The sequence below is a fragment of the Bathycoccus prasinos genome, assembly GCF_002220235.1.
Source record: "Bathycoccus prasinos genomic : Chromosome_9".
Taxonomy (NCBI): domain Eukaryota; kingdom Viridiplantae; phylum Chlorophyta; class Mamiellophyceae; order Mamiellales; family Bathycoccaceae; genus Bathycoccus; species Bathycoccus prasinos.
In genome coordinates, this window is record NC_024000.1 from 506,326 (window position 1) to 525,694 (window position 19,369).

Here is a 19,369-nt window from a genome sequence, read left to right on the forward strand (position 1 = left end):
TAATAAGAGTGTTTACGTCGTTTTGCGTGGATTTTAAGTCACGAGAATCGACAGACATTTGAGACAAAGAGGATACAACGGAGGATGAATACTACTCGCATTAAAAAGCGTCGTCGTCTCTAAAAAACCCATCTAAATCATCCTCTCTTCTTTTCAACTGATTCATCGCGACGTGCGCTTTCCTTTTTTGTTTTTTCGCGACTTTTCTGGCGTAGACGTCGCTATCTTTTTTCTTCGCGTCCGCGCGTCGCACGTTCGGGTTGACGAAGAGTTCGTCCTCGTATAAGACTTTCCCGGTGAACGCGCCTTGGAAGATTTTGATCGGGTGGAGGCAAAAGCGCGGGCCGACTTCGGTTAAGGAGAGTCCACCGGAGGAGACGCCGTTTTCGATGGAGGAGAAGTTCGCTCGCACTTCTTTCCCTTCCGGATGGACGATTTGGTAGTTTCGAAACCACACTCTTCCGTCTTCCCAATAAAAAGACATCTGGTGGTCGTAGAACGGTTTCATCGCGTGGTGTTTCCACGGCGTCGCGAAGCAGTGGACTAAAATCTCTTTAATCACGCGCGTGTGCATTTCGTCGTCGAATTTCGGATCGAAGTGTAAACTCGGTCGAGAAAACTTCAAATGGTTCCCGGTTAACTTCAACTCCGCCATCGTGTGAATGTTCTCCACGTGGAATTTTATCGACGGTCCCTCGGGCGTCTTCGCGAACCAGGCGTAGGAATCTTGCCGTTTCCTCGATTCAAAGAATATCGCGTTGTTACACCCTCTCAACTCCGCGCACTCCACCACCGCTCTTTTATCGTTCTTCGAATCAATCTTCGCGTCTTTCTTCGCGTTCGGGAGTAAACAGAGTAAATCTTGCATCAAGTGGCGAAACCGAGCGACAACCCCTCGACTTGTCAGTACGAGCGTTTTTTCTTTCCTATTGATGCCTGTATGTTCCGGTTCTTTATGTTGTTTACTCTTCTCTGGTTTAAACAGCGCCTCTTTTTCCAAAACCTCGCCAAACTGACCTTGGTACGCCTCGTCGAACTCGTCCTCGGAATCCGAGGCGACGTCCCCGCCGGAGCCGAGCAAGACTTTCGTCCGGTCGATGTGGCGATGCTTCGTCTGTTCCTCCCGGATTCGATTCTCAAAGTCGTCCCGTTCTAAACGCGCTTGGCGCTCTTGCTTGCGCTTTTTGTTTTTCATTTTATGTTATATGAGACTACTCTCAAAACGACTACTTTCTAAAAGTGATGCTCGTTTATCGCGTTTGTATCGGTGATGATGATGGGTTGGTGATGATGATGATGAGAGAAAAAGTGAAGTTTTTGGCGGCGGTCTTTGGCTTCCCTTTCTCGAAAATACTACGAGCGTACACACCAATCAACCGTATTCGTCAAGAACTCCTTGTCGATGATCGATAGGAAATTCAACACGCAGAGTATACTGCAAAAAATATATATGTACAACTTTTTTTCTACGATCGGCTTTACCCGCCGACGCGTTCGACGAGCTCTTGCAAAATGACGCACGCGGAAAAGGCAAAGATGGCGAATAAGGTCCAGTCGCCACCCGGTAAAGCGATGGTATCGATCAAGGCTTTTTGTCGCGTCATTTCGGTCGACATGGTAATCTTAGATTCAAATTCTTTGGCAGATTTTCGATAACTGTACACCATTAAAGGCGGCAACAAGCCAAAGATGACGATGACGCCGAACGTTCCGGCGTTGTCGATGGCGGAGATGAAGACGTCGGGGTAGGTGATGGCGAAAGTTAACGGCGGGATTAACGTCAACGCGTAGGATATGGGTTCGGATTTCACGTCGACCGATCGTAACCCATCCGCGATGAACGATTTCAATCCGATGGTGAATCCGATGAAGGACGTCGCCACGGCGCTAAAGGAAAACGCGTCGATTAACACCGTGCCGTAGCCACTTTCGATTTTCGAGGCTAACAGATCCACCGGATTTACTCCTGAAGTCATTAAATCTTCTCCGGATAAAGCACCTAAAACGACCGCATTCCACAGCAAAAACATAGCCAACGGCACCGCGGTCCCTAAAATAGTCGCTTTCTTAATCTTTGGCACGTCGCCCTCCAACGAGGAAACCACGGATGGCAACACGGATTGATACACGAACGCAACCGCTACGCCAGGGATAGTATTGCCTACCACGCTAAAATCACTTCTCTCCAAATTCGCCGCGTCTACTTCACCGACGCACAAACTCACCAACCCGATCAAAGCGCTAACGATAAAAAGCACCAACAATCGATTGGTGAAATCCAAAACTTTTTCGTTGCTCAGCGCCACGAACAAACCTATCGCACCACCAAATACTAAAACCGCTTCGTCGAATCCAACATCCGCGACGTATTTCCCGCTCGACAAAATCTCCGCCCCTTTTAAACAACACGCGATGGTTAAACACTCGTGCATGAATACGTACGCGGCGCTAAACACCAAAGCACCACCATTCCCGAGCGTCGAACGCGTCACTGAAAACAAACTCACCCCATCTTTAGAACTCCCGAGCGCGCATAACGTCGCCAAGTTGACCTCCGCCAAGCAAAATCCCGTCGCCACGAAATACATCCACATCGCGACCAACACTTCTGAACTCGGGAGAAACCCGCTCGGCCCGGTTATTTCCGGAAGCGCCAACACGCCGGCCCCAACCGTGGTTCCGGCAATCAACGCCGCGTTTCCGAAAACCGACCCAGACTCGTGCGCGTACCCCTCGTTTTCGTTCACGTTGGACCACAAGCGAGTGATGACTTCTGTTTGTTGCAATTTGGAAGTGTTGTTGTTTTCAATCGTCGTCGTCGTCGTCTCATTTCTTTCATCCGTCTCGTTCTTTGAGGAGGAGGAGGAGGAGGAGGAGGGGGAAGCGCGGAGGCCAATTCTTCGTGTTCTTCTTCTTAACGACGACGAGAACTGAAGAACGGATGTCGATGGTGAACTCGCGTCGTTTCGCGTTCTCGTCGTCGTCAAAGTCGTCGTCGTCGTCATCATCGCGGGTAAAAAAAGAGCGACGGAAATTTCACTCTCAGGAGTCGTGTTCCGTTATCGAGAAGACGGAGAAGCAAAAGCAGGAAAGCGTGATGTCATTTTGTGCGCGCGCACGTGCGTATCTTTTTCTTGCATTTCTGAAGCTTTTTTCCTACAGGAGTACTCCTACAACTATTACAACTAAAATAACTAGGCATGATGACTACATCTTAGGAATACTACTGCACATCTAGTATCTATCGATCGATTCTATACGGACTAAACTGATTATATTCGTCATCGTCTCGCGCTGTTGTTATCGTCGTCGCCGCCGTCGCCGCCGCCGTCGCCGCCGGGGCGAGCACCGTTTCGTAGTACGCCTCCTCGTTTTCGTTTTCCTCGTCCTCGTCCTCCTCGGAAGAAGAGGAAGAAGAAGGAGAAGAGGAAGAAGAAGAGGACGAACGGGATAAGATGAGCTTGAGCAATAAAAGCGTCACCGCGACCGCCGAGAGTTTTAAAAACGCGCATAAGTAGACGAAGTTTTTCAGAGGACGCCAGGAGCGTCCGGTGATGTACATCATGTCCAACTTTCGTTTAACGGCGGCGCCTATTTTCCATCGCTCGACGATATCGGCGGCGATGAAGCCGGCGAAGATGGACGAAAGGTCCGCGAAGAAGACCAAGGCGGAGAAAGAGAAGGCTTCTTTGCTTTCGCACTTTTCGGCGACGACGGCGGAGAGGATGACGATGGGCATGTACGCGAAGCGAGAGCCGAAGGAGATGACGAGTTCCAGAATGGACAGGATGATTGCCGCGCGCATACCGCTATTGCGTTGGTTAATTTGAGGCGGGTGGTAAAGCGCGAACAGTCGCACGAGCTGGAAGCCGACGTCGGCGACGCCGCCGAGGAGGAAGACGTTCATTTTCGATCGAGGCGTTTGGAGGAGGAGTTGTTTTTGTCGGATTCGAGCGTTTGCATATCTTGACGATGATGATGATGATGGTAACTCTCCTATTCTTCCAGGAGGAGAATGAGGAGGAAGATTTCCGTCGTCTCGTTGTTGTTGCTTCTTTTCGACGAAGTATTTGTTGTGGAAGAAGGAAAACGCAAACGCGCCGAACAGCGCGCCGACGTTGGAGAAGAATTGAAACATACCAAAGGCACTGTTTGGTAGTTTTTTGTCGTAGATGGAGTAGATGAACGAATTGTACGTATCCATGGCGGTTGGCGTGATTCGGTAGATGAATAACGCCAAAGCGAGCACGATGAATTCGCGGTCCGAGAAGAATCTTCTCCACGGCCATTTCTTCGTCGACGTTTGCGCTCTTCTTCGTCTTCTTCTTCTCGTTTCCAAATCTTCGTCCACTTCGCGCGCTCCTCCGGCGCTCCTTTTTCCCTCTTGAATCCTCAGCGCAAAAATCGACGCCAGAACTGCAAACCCACTCGACAACGCAATCGTCGCTCGCGCGGTGAACATCTCCAAAAACAAAACCGAACACGCGCTTCCTAAAATCGCCGCAAACGTTCGCGTCGCCATGGCGACTGTTTGCACGTTCACCTGCGTTATCCGTCTGTTCTTTGATTTCGAATTATGCGCGTTATTCTCTCTTTCTTCAATCGCGCGTACTTCCTCTGCCTCTTCTTCTGCGTTTATTTCACCACCTCCTTCTCTTTCTCCGCCGCCCATCCGTCGCATCTCTTCCTCGTTTCTCCCCGAAGTTGTCGTCTCAATCGTCTTCGTCCCTTTCGCCGCGCACACTAATATCCCGTCCAAACTCGCGTACGCCCCACTCACGCACGCGGTCATCAAGATCCCAAACCCGTACACTTCCTTCAGCGTTTTCGCAAAGGATAACGCGAACTGAAATATGCCGGCTAAAATACAACACCCGCTCGCGAACTTCGCGCGATGTCCTCTCTCTCTTCGCCTCGTCGTCTCTCCTTCTTTCTCGTCGTTTTCATCACGACTCGAGCTTCGACTCAGAAACCAATCGCTCAGTAACGCAAACACCGGTTTCATCGCGTACGTGGCGAACGTCAAAGCGTAGTATCGGTTGATTTTTTCCGGCGCAGAAGTTAACCCCATATTTCGGTTCAGGACAAAATCGATCGCCGTCATCGAGGAGGTCACGAACGTCGTCAGGAAGAGTAACGCGAGGAACAGAAGAGGGAAACGTTTCACCGTTTGTATCCATTTTCCCATCGGTCTCTCTCTCTTTCTCTCTCTCGCGTTTACGGCTGATTTATGCGCACTCACGCGCGCACACTTTCACGAGTGATATAACGAGAGAGCACACGCGTCTCGCTTCTTTTCTCTCTTTCTCTCTCTCTCTCTCTCTGTGTATATGTGCGCGTGGTTTTGTATGAAGAGGAAAAAGAACAGAAAAGTGAGGAAACTTTTTCCCCAGAGTTTTCCTTTACTCTTTCTCCTTTTGCCTGAGACGAGAGAGAGAGACGCACACACGCGACAGAAACAACACGCACGTCTACTACTACTCTCCGAGAGAGAGAGAGAGACTTCAGAGGGAAAGAGAGAGAGAGATGTCGGCCCCGGCGACGACCAAAGGACCCTCCTCTTCCTCCTTAGGGGAAAAGCGGTTGTTGAAGATCAAAGTCCGCTCGCAAGACCCGGTCGGGGAGTACGAGTTTTCCTTGTGCGCGACGGTACGTTATGTTGTTCTGACGCGCAAGCGTGTTCGTTTCTTTTCTCTGCGCTTCGTTCTTCTTTAGTCTTCTTCTTCTTCTTCTTCTTCTTCTTCGTGTTAGAGTCGCTTCTCGCGCGTTAGGGAAGAGAAGATCTCGTTTCCAATTCTCGTGTAACGCATCCCGTCGAGAGTGAACGACGCAGAAGAAGACGCGAGAAGGAGAACGAACGAAAGCGCGAATTTCGATGAATTCACGCGTTTCTTTCCCTCTTTTCTCTCTCTCTCTTTCTCTCTGTCCTCAACAACGTTTCGATTGCGGTTCTTCTTCTTCGTCTTTTCAACCTCGGGGAAAGCGAAAGAGTTGGTGTTTGACTTTGACTTTGACTGACACTCTTTTCCACAATCTACGCTTTCGCGCTACGTGTTACATCAATCTGAAACAGACGAAAATCCTCGCTCTGAAGAAACTGGTGGAAACGAAATCTGGAGTGAAACCCGCGGAACAGCGGATTTTGTGTCGAGGTCGCTTGGTCGCGGACGAGACGAGCTTATCCTCGGCGCCGGTGGAAAATAACGACGTGTTGTTGATGGTGAGGAAAGCGCCCGAGTCCGCGACGGCGAGGACGCCGGAAGGGTTGAGGAATGATCCGCACGCGCCGCATAATCGGGAGAATGGGATGAGAGGGAGGGGTTCCGGTCTTCGGTCCATCGAGGAAGTTATGGGCCGCGCCGTCGGCGGCGGCGGCGGCGAGGCTGTGTTTCAAAGGTTGAACATTCCAGGTTTACCGCCGGGCGTGGAGGTTGTCGGCGGGATGACCAACATGATGATGCCACCGAACGCGAGGATGTTAGGAAGCATGGCGTTTAGCGGGACCAATCCGGAAGCTTTCGATCCGCAAAGAATTGGAAGCATGATTCTATCGCAGATAGTAGGAGCAGACCGCGCGGGTGGCGGGTTGGTTCAACCGCGCGCCGATGCGACAGGTCAGCGGGCGGAGGAGCGCCGAGGAAGGGGACAAAACACCAACACTGGAACAAATCCTTCATCGAATAACCGAACTTCGTCGTCGTCGAGAGAGCGGCGACCAACTCACGGGTTACAACCGCCTAGATTCCCAACCGACGAGGACGGTTTTGGCGCCAACGGATCCGTTCATACGCAAGTCTTTGATACTCCGGACGGCCCGGTTGCGGTGGAAATTGAGATGGGCGCGATGATGCCAGATGGTTTCCCGATGATGTTCTCGTCGCCGCCGAGACGAAGGAGAGAAGATGCAGAAAGAGGAACAGGAAACGGCGCGCCACCGCCAGCGGCGAGAGAACAAAATACTACCACCACCACCAACATCAACATCAACAACAACAACAACAACAACAACAACAGTAATAGAAGAAATTCCCGCACGAATCCCGCGCAAACGCTTGCAACCTACGCCATGCGGCTAGATCGACATTTAGCGGCCTCACAGCAGCAGCAGCAAGAGCAACAGAACCCACAAGAAGACGAACATCTCGAAAGCGTCGTGCATCACGGCGTCTGCTGTGATGCATGCGACGTGATGCCAATTCGCGGCGCGAGATACAAGTGCACAAACAGAGATGACTACGATTTGTGTTCGGAGTGCCATTCTCGATTGTACGGAGGAGTAGACAGAAGTGCGTTGCAATTCCATCGATTAGTCTATCCGTTACCGATTGGTTTGATGGATGGGAGAGAAATTTCCTTGTTCGGCGACGACTCGGAATCCGATTCCGAAGATTTCGTCCCAGAAGCTGCCCCGGTTTTCACGCACGAAACAACTACGAACGCTGTCCCCGGTGCTGCGAGTGATAACGCAAACGCTAATACCTTTGCAAACGGTATCTCAACGGCGCAAGGAGACGTCGACGCGTTGACAACCGCCCTCGATGTTGCATCGAGATCTGCACAGCGTCTTATCCCGCAGCTCACGCAGTTGAGCGCACGCGTGCGATCCGGTGACATTTTTCAAAGCGCTCCGAACGCGTCCTCGTCGCAGGAGAGACGAGATGATAATGCACAAGCCGTCATAAATGGCGAAATTCTCGAACTTGCGAGCCAAATGCATGCGATTGGCGCACTTTGGACGGAATTGGCGCGCGGCGTATCATCGGTCGCCCCTGCGGCCTTACCGGCTTCAGCGTTCGCTCCCTCTTTTTCGCCGGCTAGCGCGAGAAGACAATCGACGATTCAATATATGAATTCGATCCGAGCGGCGACGGCCGCGGCGACGGGGGCACCGGCGCGTGCTGCGGCACCAGCTGGAAACGAGCGAAGAACTGAGGTTGGCAACGGCGTTTACACGCAAAACGTGAGTGCATCGCGAAGTTTCCGCTTACCGCGAACGGTATACTTGGATCGTTCAAGCGCGTTTGCCACGGTCATTCCAGCGATGGTATCGCCAGCAACTCTCGCGCAAATGCATAGATATACAATGCAGGATCCCGAATCGGCCCAACCGTCTTCTCCTCCGGCCGAAAGAAACGATGTTGGTTCTTTTGATGGCATTCGCCACCTTGGCTGGGCGCCCCCTCCGCGAAACCTGCCGGAAGGCCATCAGTCCGCGCCATCGGCTCTCATTTCTGCCAACACAGAGATGATTCGCAACGAACTTCGCGAGAGAGGCACAGCCGAGTTTGCCGAGAATTTTGAGAGAGCCCTGAACCAGTTCATGAGGGATGGTCAAGTTGTCGGCGCGCCTAGCCCCTCCCCGCCGTCGTCTCGAGCTACTCCTACCGCTCCTCGTCAACCTACGGCGGCGACGGTGGCGAGGAGAACGGCGCAGAGACGAGCGAATGCGAACCGCGCTGCCACGGCTGCTCCCGACGCTACCAACAGACGCAGAGGCGGCGGATCTGATGGTCAAAGAGAAGGAGCAGGCGCCAACGCCGACGCGCCTGCTCCAAAGCGCACGAGAAGAGGAGGATAAAGAAATAAAACCATTTAGAAACACAGAAATGTAGAAACACACCGCAAAAAACAACACAGCTTCGCCAGCGCATTGATTACTTTTGTTTAACTAAGAGATTTGCGAGTGAAAGAATGTAAAAATATAAGTATTTTGCATCTACTACTCTATCTACTCTATGTATTCTATCGTATCATTCTGCCATTCCTCAACAAAAATGCCAAAGCACCAACCGCGGCTCCTCCTAAGTGCGCCGAATGTCCAATCCCGTCTTGAGTTCCTAATCCTGCGTAGTCTCTCAACAAGAACATCGCGCCGAATACCCACGACTCCAACGGAAGTATTCCGTACAAATAAATCTTCCGGTGTGGCATCATCATCACGCTCATGGCAATGATCGAGTTTACCGCTCCAGACGCGCCTAAACTCGCCGGCGCGGCTAACCTCGCGATTTTATCCATGCGCTCGTCGAACCACGAGAAGAAACTCTCGTGTTCTCTCTTGTCGAAAAATCCAACGTGCGGTTTACGTTTCCGTCTCTCGTACCTCTCGTACCCGACGTGCGCTAAACTCGACACCACGCCACCAACGAGATATAAATTCAGCAAATACGCTCCTCCGCACGCCAACGCCACATCTCTGCCGAAGAAATACAGCGTAAACATGTTCCCGAACAAATGATTGAACGAGTTGTGCGAAAACGCCGCCGTCAACGCGGTGTGCCAGTACCCGTTCGCCAAAGAACTCTCCGAGACCAAAAAATGCGTCCTCATCGTCTTAAAGTTCTCCGGTTCTTGCCACGCCAAGTACACCGCGGTATTCGCTCCAATCAGCATCCACACCACAGAGGTGTCCCTTCTGCTCTCATTCGTAGTCGTAGTATATCCCCCCCGCGAATAATAATTATCATACGAATCTCGTTCGCCTCGCGTGAAGAACTCTCTTTTTATGCTTCTCTCTCTGATGTTGTTCGTGTTGTTGCTGCTGTTCTTTCTCACGAAACCCGACCGAGCCGCGAATAACGAAAACGCTTTCGCATCTCCGAAGAACGACGAATGGAACGTCTTCGAAGATTGATGATGAGAACTCCCAAAACTCGTCGTCTTTCCTTTTCCTCCTCCTTTTCCCGGCAGCGACAGATTCAGCGACCTTTCTCTCGTCGTTTTCGCGGCAGAAGCGGCTCTTCGAAAGAAGAGCCCCAGCATTTAGTAGTGTTTGTTGTGTTGTATAAGGCGGGGAAATTCTGAAGAATGCGGACAAAAACTACTGATTTATATAAACAAGACTTCTATCAAGGCTAAGGAATACTCTCTCTCTCTCTCTCTTTACTCTCTATCACATGAACTTTTTCCTCTCCCTGTTGTACTTATCGTCCGCGGCGTGAAACTCGTTCACGCACCCTTGGTATAACAAATACGGCACCGCGATGCCGAAAATCCCGATCACCCCTAACGTTCTCGGGGAGAATTTGAACGTCTTTTCGACGACTTCTCTCGCGTGGCCGTGGAGTTCTACGAATTGGTTCGGTTTCACCGAGGTTGGGTCACTGCCTGCCATTTTCTTCTCTTTCTCGTTGTTCTGTGTATGTTACGCAAAGCGTGCGAGTGCTCTTTGCTGCCGGAAAGAGAGTGAGAGAGTCGCGCGCGTCAAACCCCTAGACTTTACTAAAGGAAGTATTTAGGGTTTTTATAAAACCCTAAATACATGCGTCATTTCCTCCCCTAAAAATCGAATCGCGCGCGCTATAGATACACACTCACTCGTTATTACATTCAATCACAAAACGAAGATATCGTCTCTCTCTCTCTCTCTCTCTCTCTCTCTCTCTCTCTCTCTCTCTGCGCATCATCATCAAGCGCTTTACACACTGTACGCGCGCGCGCGAGACTTAAAAAATGAACGCGTTATTCCGCGAACAGTTCGCTCGTTCGTGTCGAGCAGAAGCGCAGAAGAAGAAGAAGGACGACGACGACGACGACGACGGGAGAGGCACGTTTACGTACCACCAACTGACGATTCTCGCGCAGCACGCGTACGCTTTGAGCCTAGGAGCGACCGTTTTGAAAGACGAGGAAGAGGAAAAGGAGTTAAAGCCCGTGCAGAGGCGAACGTACGTCGCCGTGCCCGAGGAACGAATAACCACTCGGTTCGATATCGTGCTCCAAGCGTGCGATTGGACGAAGAGAGGAGGAGGCGAAAAGAAGAACTCTTCCAGGAAGTTTGTGACGTTCGCGACGTTTCGAGAGGAGACGTATTCGTCGTCGTCCGGAGGTAACGGCGGGAAGATATTCGACGCGAAGAAGGCGTTCGGGGACGGTGTAGAGAAGAGGGGCGAGGAGGACTTTTTGCGCGATAAATCGGACATCGAAGTGCACGAACTGTTTTCCGAGTCTATGTTCGATCCAATCTACCGAGCGTACGCGGAAGCCGTCGCGACGGTGCCGAATAGGAGAGAACCGCCGAGTTTACGCGCGACGCCGAAGGAGTTGTTGGAACGGATTTTTACCAAAGTTCGAGGGGTGGATTTGTGCGCGTTGACGGCGACGTGTAAAGCGTTTAAAGCTGTCGTCGATGGAAAGAACGAGAGAAAACAAGATGCACTCTTTTTGAACGCGATTGAACGAGAGTTTCCTGGGATTGTTCGTGAAGTGAAGGCGATGGAAGTGGACGCGGGGAGACTGGTCGCCGGCGCGGTTCGAGCGGCGGAGACGAGGACGAAAGACGATTTTCGACCAAACGGAGGAGAGATTGTCCCGAAAGCAGAATACAAACGATTAATACAAAACCAAAGAGAACGCGAAGAAGCGCGAATTCGAGAGGAGTCTATGAATAGAATGCGCGAAAACATGTCGTTTCGAGGACAAGGACGAGGACGCCAGGGGGGAGGGAACAACAATTATCGCCCGTCCTACCCGCACCGCGACATCGTCCCGGGTTTCCCCGGTTTTGTTCCCGGCATAACCGGCGGTGCGTACGATTTGTACCCGAACCCAGATCCAACCGGCGGTTTCAACCCGTTACCGCCTCCTGGATCCATCCCAGGTATCGGTGGTCCTCCTCAGCGTCCGGGACGAGGAAGAGGGCATCTCTTCCCGGATCCGAACGGTGCTGGCGATTTTACCGGATTCGAAGGCGTCCCGGGCGGCATGCCAGGAGGTTTACCGACCCCAAACGGTCGCGAGCCACCGGATAGGTTCCATACGCGCGGACCACCTCCACCGGAGAATCGATTCGGTGGACCGGGAGGATCCGGAGGTTTCGGCCGAGGCGGCTTCTTTTAATATCGAAACGTCCTTTATGCGCACCCCGAAGCGCGAAAGAAAAGAGTGAGAGAGAAAGAAAGAGAAAGAGAAAGAGAGAGAAAAAGAACACGCGAAGATAGCAACTAAAGATAGCACGCAACGCAGCACGATTTAGAGAGAGAGAGAGAGAGAGAGAGAGAGAGAGAGAGAGACTTGTACAACAATATACCCCCCCCCCCCATAAAATCAAAGTATAAATATCTGCGTTTCACAAAAGGTCGGGAAACGACATTTCTTTCCGCACTTTCCGCGCTCGCGCAAAACACATACAAAACGAAACAAAATGGGCTGCGGCCAATCCAAGAACCACCCAGAATTCACCCCTGGTAAACAAGACGGCAAAGTGGACTACCGCGCGAAAAAAGCCGCCTTAGCGCGATCTCACAAACACGACGGCCCGAGCGGGCGTTTACCGGCATCCATCGACGAGCAAAACAAGAAAAAGCAACCTCGGGTTCTTGGGATCATCCCGGCTCGGTACGGCTCGACGAGATTCCCCGGGAAACCGCTCGCGGACATCGCCGGGAAACCGATGATTTGGCACACGTACACGAACGCGTGCAAATCGAGAGCGTTAGATCTGTGCATCGTGGCGACGGACGACGCGAGGATTAAAAAAGTGGTTGAAAGTTTTGGCGGGATATGCGTGTTGACGAATCCGGAGTGCGTGAACGGGACGGAGCGGTGTTTGGAAGTGTACAAAAAGTGCATTAAAAAAGGAGAAGAGTACGACGTGATCGTGAATATTCAAGGAGACGAACCGTTTATTGAACCGGAACATATTGATTTGGTCGCTCAAATCGTCTGCGAGGCGGAGGAGGACGACGTGTGCATGGGAACGTTGTGCCGACCGGCGATTGACAGGAAGGACGTGGAAGGCGTGAACAACGTCAAAGTGGTCGTCGATAGAAACATGAACGCGCTTTACTTCTCCAGAGCAATCATCCCTCACAACAAGAGCGGGACGTACGATCCAGATACAAAGTATTTAAGAAAGTTGGGCATCTACTCGTACCGGGCGGATTTTCTTCCGGAATACGTGCGCATGCCGGAATCAATGTTACAAATCAGCGAGGATTTAGAACAAAACAAAGTCATCGAGGCGGGATATAAAATCAAACTCGGGTGGGTCGAAGACGCCGTGCACGGAGTAGACACCGTCGGACAGTTGGAGGCGCTCAACTTAGCCATCGAGAGAGGAGAGTTGATGCATCGAGGGAAGAGAATAAAAAAAGGCGGGAAGTCCTTCAAGGGTCAATTCTAGCGACGACGAGAGGCGCGAAACTCGGCCATCGAGAGAGATGGAGAAGACGCATCGAAGAACTCGCCATCATTACCATCGTCATCGAAAAACCATCATCGAGAGTGATTCAATGATTGCAACGCGTATGTAAAGTAGAGAGTTGAGAGCATCGTTTTCATCCGACATTTTTTATATATCATATCCTCTTCACAAAAAAAGACACAAACACACGTTTAACAATAATGGGAAACGACGCGGACGATGCGGTCACTCCGCACGGCAACACCGCAAAAAAACAGAACACCAACCACCACCACCACCCACTGATTGACTCCGGCTCGTCCTACCGCCGAGAACAGCTCGAGGGTCTTCGTAACCGTTTGCCTTCGTTGACGGATCAATCCTCGAATCCGAAAAGTTCCGTCGCGAAGTATTATTCCCGACAGACGCGAATCGTCGAACAGTTCCAAGAGTTGGAGAATTTCATCGAGCGGACGACGTATGGGGGCGGTGGTGATGGGCATCACCATCCTTTATCGTCGGCGGCGCGATCGTCATCATCTGGTGGTAATGCTGTTGACGTCGAAGAGGATGGAGAAGGAGGAGAAAATTTGCTCCGAGCCGACGCGGATTTCAGAGAACGGAAAAAGCAGGAGACTTTGGCGTTGCGCATCAGTTTTTACGTGAACGTTCTGTTGTTGGCGGTGAAAATTTTCGCCTCGGTGCAGTCGGGGTCGCTCTCGATCATAACCAGCGCGTTGGATTCGTTTTTAGATTTAGTCTCCGGGTTGATTTTGTACTTTACGGATAAGCACATGCAAAACATGAATAAGTATTTGTATCCGATCGGGAAGAGTCGGATGCAACCGCTCGGGATTTTAGTCTTTGCGTGCATCATGGGGACCCTCGGGTTTCAAGTGTTCATCGAAGGCGTGCAGCAATTAGTCGGGAAAGAACACACGCATCACTTGGAGGACTTGCAGTTGGTGATTGGAGTCATGATTGGAGTCATCGTGGTGAAATTTTTCTTGTTCCTGTATTGTCGGGGGAGTTGGAATAGGAGCGTGCAGACGTACGCGCAAGATCACAGGAACGATGTGATTACGAACACGTTCGGTTTGATCGCGGCTATTATCGGGGATAGGCTGTATTATTGGGTCGATCCGCTAGGTGCGATGATCTTAGCCGCGTACATCGTGCAAAACTGGTCGGTGACTGCTTTGGAGAACATCAAAGCTATGGTCGGATTATCGGCGCCGCCGGAATTTTTGACGAAACTCACGTATTTAGCCTGGAATTCAGATCCGCGAATTTTAGGCGTCGATACCGTTCGCGCGTACACGTTTGGACCAGCTTTTTTCGTCGAAGTGGACGTGGTGTTGCCGGAAGATATGAGCGTAAGAGTCGCGCACGATATCGGTGAGGCGTTGCAAGATCGCATCGAAAAGTTACCCGAGGTGGAAAGAGCGTTTGTGCACATCGATTTCGAAACGGATCATCAGCCGGAACATAACACCACTTGGTTCGAAGAGAAGGAAAGGATGATGAAAGAGAACGAAGAGAAGAAAGCGAGCGGTAACAAAAAAAGCAGCCAAGAGGTGGAGATGGCTAAAATGGTCAAGAAAATCGACCAACAGAGAGAACTCGCCGTTCCAGAATCTCCGCTTACCAGGAACCAGAATACGATCCGGGCGGCGTTTGGAGAAAAGTAAAAGAGAGAGAGAGAGAGAGAGAGAGAAACAATAACATAAAACAAATGTATCGATAGTAGAAGCGTAGTAGAGCAGAGCGAAAGCATGTGTTGTAACACTAGTAGCTTTTGTGATAAGATCCTAAAATAGTTTAAGTATTTACAAATGACTGATGGCTATTTACAAATTCGCGATTGGTAATCGACACGCGTACGTCGTGTACGTACCGGTGTCTTTGGAGAACATGACGATGAACGTCTTCGTCAAACGTCGCAACATTGCTGCCGCGCTTTTATCGTTCGCACCGTTCGTCATTTCCCACGGGGGTAACAGCATGGATACGATGGATGAAGACGGATTATTGTTGTTCTTGTCCTCAGACGACGTTGCGGTGGTTTTCGTTTCCGATTGGAAGACTGTGTGCGAAGTCGTCGTTTGCGGATACCCCGAACCGTCGTCCAACGGAATCGCTCCAGACGCGCGTTTTCTCGCGATGCGTTGCTCGGGCGATTCGTACTCACTTGTGATTACGTTCGCCGCGTCAGACATAGTTTGCTCGTTCACGTCCTCCTCCTCTTCCGGTTGAAGCTTATACTGAAAGACTTCGGCGCAATCGACTCGAGACATCTTTTGAATGACGTCGTGCATTCTCGCCGCGCGAAAAGCGGCAAACCACGGGTCGATTTTGTTTGCTTCTTTGTCCGAGAGCATGGTGCGAGTTTCTTTGTCTTCCTTCGACCATAAATTCATCGCCGTTTCCTCCCTTTTCACTTTCATTTTGTCGTCGTCGTCGTTGTCATCAAACGACAATTTTTTAATCGCTTCCGAGGCAAACGCGAGCGCTTTCGAGTGCTTGTTCTCCTCCACTTCGGCTTGATCGGGCATGGTCCAGTTCATTTCAAGCGCTTGTTTGAGATCCGGAGAGGCTATGATGCCGACGTCTTCAGAACCGCCTTCCAGCGAATCCACGAAGGATCCCGGTAAAGCGGTCAGATGTCGCGTCGCCAAGCGCCCAACATTCGTGGCTATAGAAGCAGCCGTACCACTTCTCGCAACAACCGTCGCGGCTTTGTTCGTATTGTTCAAAACGCACGCGGTTGAGAGCGCGAGCGCTGTCGCCGTGGCCACGACTGAAGATTTCTTCGTTCTTTGTCGCTTTGGCGAGTTCGTGTTTGAGTTTTGACCGTTGCCATTGTTGTTGTTATTATTATTATTATTGCTAGTGTTCGCGTCTGCCGCCTTGGCGTACGCGTGCGGATTGAACGGCGGGATCAAAATCTTTCCTCCCGGTGCCATCGCTGAAGGGGCTACGGGTGCAGGCCTCAAAGTAACCAGATTTTGTTGTTGTTGTTGTTGCAAATGCTGCATCGTCAAAGTTGGCGGCGGCAAAGGCGGTAAATTCATCTTCTGCGCCTCCGTCGCCGCCGCCGGGGTAACAAACCTCGCCAAATGCGCCAAGTGCATTCTCAAAACGTGATTTTCATTCACCAACTTCCCAACGAGCGCGTTCGAATGCAAAAACTGCTCCCGAAAAACCTTCGCCGCGTTTGCAAACTCCTCCAACTGCCGCTTCTTCCTCGCGCGAGACAACTGCGCCGCCTCTCTGTTTCTCCTCAACCGATCCTTCCTTTGCGCTTCGGATTCTTTCAAAACATCTCCGTTCGAGTCTTTCATTTGCGGCAGACCAATCTCCTCCGGCGGCACAAAGTCTGCCATAAAATCGTCCAAATCGAACGCGTCGAATCCGTTCTCGTTGTTGTTGTTGTTGCTGTAATTTTCGCTATTCGACGGACGATACTCCTCTCTCGTTTTGGTCGTCGTCGCTCCCATCTCCACGTCCTCTCGTTGTTGTTCTTTCTCTCGATTCTCTCGTTCGTTCTCCGACATCGTCTTCAACACGACTTCGCGCAAGCACTCCTCCGAGCAGTCGTCGTAGGCATCCACCTTCCGATTCGTCGCAAAATCATCATCGTACGAAGATCCATCCGAACAACGCGTCGTCGTCGTCACTCTCGTCTCTCCTCGAACTCGTTTATTCTTAGTATTATTCGGTAAAGGTTCTTTCTCCTTCTTCTTCGTCTTCTTTCTCCTCTTCCCGTCTTCTTCTTTTCCATCCATCGGATGGAAAATCATCGACGCGGCGAATTCTTCTTCTTTGTCTTCTTCTTTTTCCTCCTCCTCGAAAAACACGGGAGGATCGTCGTAAAAAACAACCCCCCCAGACGCTGGTTTCGGTGCGTCGTCGTTGTCGTCGTCCTCGAGCAGGAGAGAAGGAAAGAGCATCATCACGACGGGTCGATGATGGTCTCGTCTTCGTCCTCTTCTTCTTCTTTGAGAGATCTTTGTGGAAACGTCCTTCTTTTTTCCAGGGAGAGGATGTGACTGTATTTAGGGTTTCAGACATTGTAAAAAATACGCGAAAAGGAGCTCCTTCTCTCGAGAAATAATTATATGCGTTTATTACAATTACAAATACTAACGAAGACGTGTCTTTTACGCGCAGAAACCTTCTCTCTGCCCTGTACGTCTCCTCCCTTCTCTCTCTTCTTCTTCCTCGATATATATGTTATATTATATATATAAAGATCGTTCTCTTTGTGCGCGTGTCTCTCTCTCGTGCTAAAATATATGTGCGTGTCTCTCTTTCTCTCTTTCTTCCCTTTCTTCTTCTTTCTCGGAGCGCTTCTAGAAGTATCTCTTGCTCAAATCCGGCGTGCGAGGAATAGGTCCGGCGAATCCTTCGAATTCCAGGTTTTGGTTCGCGCGCTGGTGTTGTTGATCCTGTTCTTGATAGGTACGCGCGCCTCGAATCTCGCCTTCCTCAGCGGAGGTCGGCGAGGACGGCGGCGAAGATTGGCCTTCCGATAACGATAACGATTCATCGTGCGTGATGTGTCGGAAAATGCCCAACCTTTTCGGCGTGTTATCCTCGTCTTTACTGTCCTCGGTGACGGCGATGTCGCCAAACTCTCCCGAGACGTTTTTACGCAAACACAGAGGATCTTTGCCTCCGCCCGGTTTCCAGTCTTCCGTGATCACGTAGTGCCCGTTGGTCGCGAGTGTACCCAAGACGCCTTTTTCGGGAAGCTTTTCGTGAATGAAACGGCATCTGTTGCCGTACGGGCACTGACCAGTGGTCGTATACGTGCGACAGACTTGCGTTTTGTACTTTGGGTGCCTCACGACGCAGCGTAACTCGTCGCGACCGTGCGCGAATTGGCACTTGTCGTTGTATCGGCACTCGCCGGTTTCAATCCACGATCGGCAGAGCTCGGTTTTGTACAAATCGTTCGCCGTGAGGTGATCGTCTTTTTCCTCTCTCGGAATGCGTTCGCGCGGTTTGTTGTTGTTGTTGTTGTTGTTATTAGTTTTCACCGGCGTGCCGGGAGTAAACGACGGAATCGATTTGATGGACTCTCTCGTCAACTTTGTCGGCGGCGCGAACGCCGCCGATCCTTGCCACGTGGAGTCGACATTGAACAGAGAGGTCGGCACCTTATCGCGATCGCCGAGAACAAAACCTTCCCCTCTGGCACCTTGAGGCGTATCAAAGGACGGCGGTAACGGCGTTGGCGCGCACTGCAAAATGTGCGCGAAAGGCGACGTGTACTCTTTCTTCTTCGTCTCCTCTTCCTTTTCTGTTTCCTTCTTGGCGAGATAATCGGAATATTTCGGTTGCGGATACCCGGGAGGACCTTCCTCGTCCGCCGTACTCTTCTCCTCTTCCTCCTTCTTCTTCTTCTCCATCTTTGCCGCTTCTTCCTGCGACTTCTTCAGCACCTCCAAAGCTTCGCCGCCGACGTCGTTCTCCTTCTTCTTCTTCTTCCCACTCTCGCTCGCCGCTGTCGCCGCTTGCGCAACGGAAGTGCTCTTATCGCTGCTCTTCTTCTTCGTCTCCTGCGCGCCTTCTCTCTTCTCTTTCCTCATCTCCGCCCGGCGTTGCCTCGAGTTCTTCGTCGACGGCGACTGCGCGTGTTGCTGCTCCTTGTTCACCTTTTCACCGCTCTTCCCGACGCCCTTTTCGGCGCTCGCCCCAGCTCGCTTTTTCTCGATCACCTCTCTCAAATCAGAAGACTCCGTCGTCGCGGCATCGGCGTTCTTCTTGGACGAAGAAGAGGAGGAGGAGGCTTTTCTCCCGCCCCCGCTCTTCCCATCATCCACCAGGGAAAGTTTCTTCGAAAACGCCTTCTCCAAGTCTTCGCGTTCGGTTTGTTCCAACCGCTCTCGCTGCTCGCGAGTGATCGCGCCTTCCAAACACATCTTTGGTTCAGATGGCTTCTTCTTTTTCTTGCTTTCCTTGGTTTTCTTCTTCTTCTTCTTCGTGCCGGAGTTTGATGAAGACGATGTTTTGATCTCGTCCTTTTCAGAAGAAGCCCCGGACGAAAAGACGTTTCTCGAACCTCGTGATATTTTTTCTTCTTTTTCTTATTCTCGCTCTTCGAAACAGAACGAGAGAGAGAGAAAGAGAAAGAAAGACGCGTGACGTACACGCACGCGCGCGAGAGGCAATAATACTGCGCTGCTGCTTTTGGTGTCGCGTCGCGAGTCGTCTCGTAAACAACAAGCGCGCGAAGAG

General features: G+C 51.2%; 11 protein-coding genes across 11 annotated transcripts; 4 read left to right on the top strand and 7 right to left on the bottom strand.

Annotated features, from left to right (window-relative positions):
* Positions 1 to 100: 100 nt before the first annotated feature.
* On the bottom strand, positions 101 to 1,195 carry Bathy09g02790 (ribosome biogenesis protein BRX1 homolog; the record flags this gene model as incomplete). The annotated part of the gene is made up of 1 exon (XM_007511159.1): positions 101 to 1,195. One exon carries the CDS (start codon positions 1,193 to 1,195, stop codon positions 101 to 103), a length of 1,095 nt encoding a protein of 364 aa, XP_007511221.1.
* A 283-nt stretch (positions 1,196 to 1,478) lies between these two features.
* On the bottom strand, positions 1,479 to 3,005 carry Bathy09g02800 (predicted protein; the record flags this gene model as incomplete). Its single annotated transcript, XM_007510996.1, has 1 exon — positions 1,479 to 3,005. The coding sequence occupies one exon, from the start codon at positions 3,003 to 3,005 to the stop codon at positions 1,479 to 1,481; it is 1,527 nt and encodes a 508-aa protein (XP_007511058.1).
* A 236-nt stretch (positions 3,006 to 3,241) lies between these two features.
* On the bottom strand, positions 3,242 to 5,104 carry Bathy09g02810 (predicted protein; the record flags this gene model as incomplete). The annotated part of the gene is made up of 1 exon (XM_007511100.1): positions 3,242 to 5,104. One exon carries the CDS (start codon positions 5,102 to 5,104, stop codon positions 3,242 to 3,244), a length of 1,863 nt encoding a protein of 620 aa, XP_007511162.1.
* A 422-nt stretch (positions 5,105 to 5,526) lies between these two features.
* On the top strand, positions 5,527 to 8,578 carry Bathy09g02820 (predicted protein; the record flags this gene model as incomplete). The annotated part of the gene is made up of 2 exons (XM_007510891.1): positions 5,527 to 5,649; positions 6,074 to 8,578. 2 exons carry the CDS (start codon positions 5,527 to 5,529, stop codon positions 8,576 to 8,578), a joined length of 2,628 nt encoding a protein of 875 aa, XP_007510953.1.
* A 164-nt stretch (positions 8,579 to 8,742) lies between these two features.
* Bathy09g02830 (predicted protein) lies at positions 8,743 to 9,762 on the bottom strand (the record flags this gene model as incomplete). Its single annotated transcript, XM_007510873.1, has 1 exon — positions 8,743 to 9,762. The coding sequence occupies one exon, from the start codon at positions 9,760 to 9,762 to the stop codon at positions 8,743 to 8,745; it is 1,020 nt and encodes a 339-aa protein (XP_007510935.1).
* Positions 9,763 to 9,892: 130 nt separating this feature from the next.
* On the bottom strand, positions 9,893 to 10,114 carry Bathy09g02840 (predicted protein; the record flags this gene model as incomplete). Its single annotated transcript, XM_007510887.1, has 1 exon — positions 9,893 to 10,114. The coding sequence occupies one exon, from the start codon at positions 10,112 to 10,114 to the stop codon at positions 9,893 to 9,895; it is 222 nt and encodes a 73-aa protein (XP_007510949.1).
* A 338-nt stretch (positions 10,115 to 10,452) lies between these two features.
* On the top strand, positions 10,453 to 11,838 carry Bathy09g02850 (unknown protein; the record flags this gene model as incomplete). The annotated part of the gene is made up of 1 exon (XM_007510815.1): positions 10,453 to 11,838. One exon carries the CDS (start codon positions 10,453 to 10,455, stop codon positions 11,836 to 11,838), a length of 1,386 nt encoding a protein of 461 aa, XP_007510877.1.
* Positions 11,839 to 12,142: 304 nt separating this feature from the next.
* Positions 12,143 to 13,123, top strand: Bathy09g02860 (3-deoxy-manno-octulosonate cytidylyltransferase; the record flags this gene model as incomplete). The annotated part of the gene is made up of 1 exon (XM_007511080.1): positions 12,143 to 13,123. The coding sequence occupies one exon, from the start codon at positions 12,143 to 12,145 to the stop codon at positions 13,121 to 13,123; it is 981 nt and encodes a 326-aa protein (XP_007511142.1).
* Positions 13,124 to 13,344: 221 nt separating this feature from the next.
* On the top strand, positions 13,345 to 14,814 carry Bathy09g02870 (cation efflux family protein; the record flags this gene model as incomplete). Its single annotated transcript, XM_007510844.1, has 1 exon — positions 13,345 to 14,814. One exon carries the CDS (start codon positions 13,345 to 13,347, stop codon positions 14,812 to 14,814), a length of 1,470 nt encoding a protein of 489 aa, XP_007510906.1.
* A 159-nt stretch (positions 14,815 to 14,973) lies between these two features.
* Bathy09g02880 (predicted protein) lies at positions 14,974 to 17,079 on the bottom strand (the record flags this gene model as incomplete). The annotated part of the gene is made up of 1 exon (XM_007510916.1): positions 14,974 to 17,079. One exon carries the CDS (start codon positions 17,077 to 17,079, stop codon positions 14,974 to 14,976), a length of 2,106 nt encoding a protein of 701 aa, XP_007510978.1.
* A 399-nt stretch (positions 17,080 to 17,478) lies between these two features.
* Bathy09g02890 (predicted protein) lies at positions 17,479 to 19,053 on the bottom strand (the record flags this gene model as incomplete). The annotated part of the gene is made up of 1 exon (XM_007510943.1): positions 17,479 to 19,053. The coding sequence occupies one exon, from the start codon at positions 19,051 to 19,053 to the stop codon at positions 17,479 to 17,481; it is 1,575 nt and encodes a 524-aa protein (XP_007511005.1).
* Positions 19,054 to 19,369: the final 316 nt, after the last annotated feature.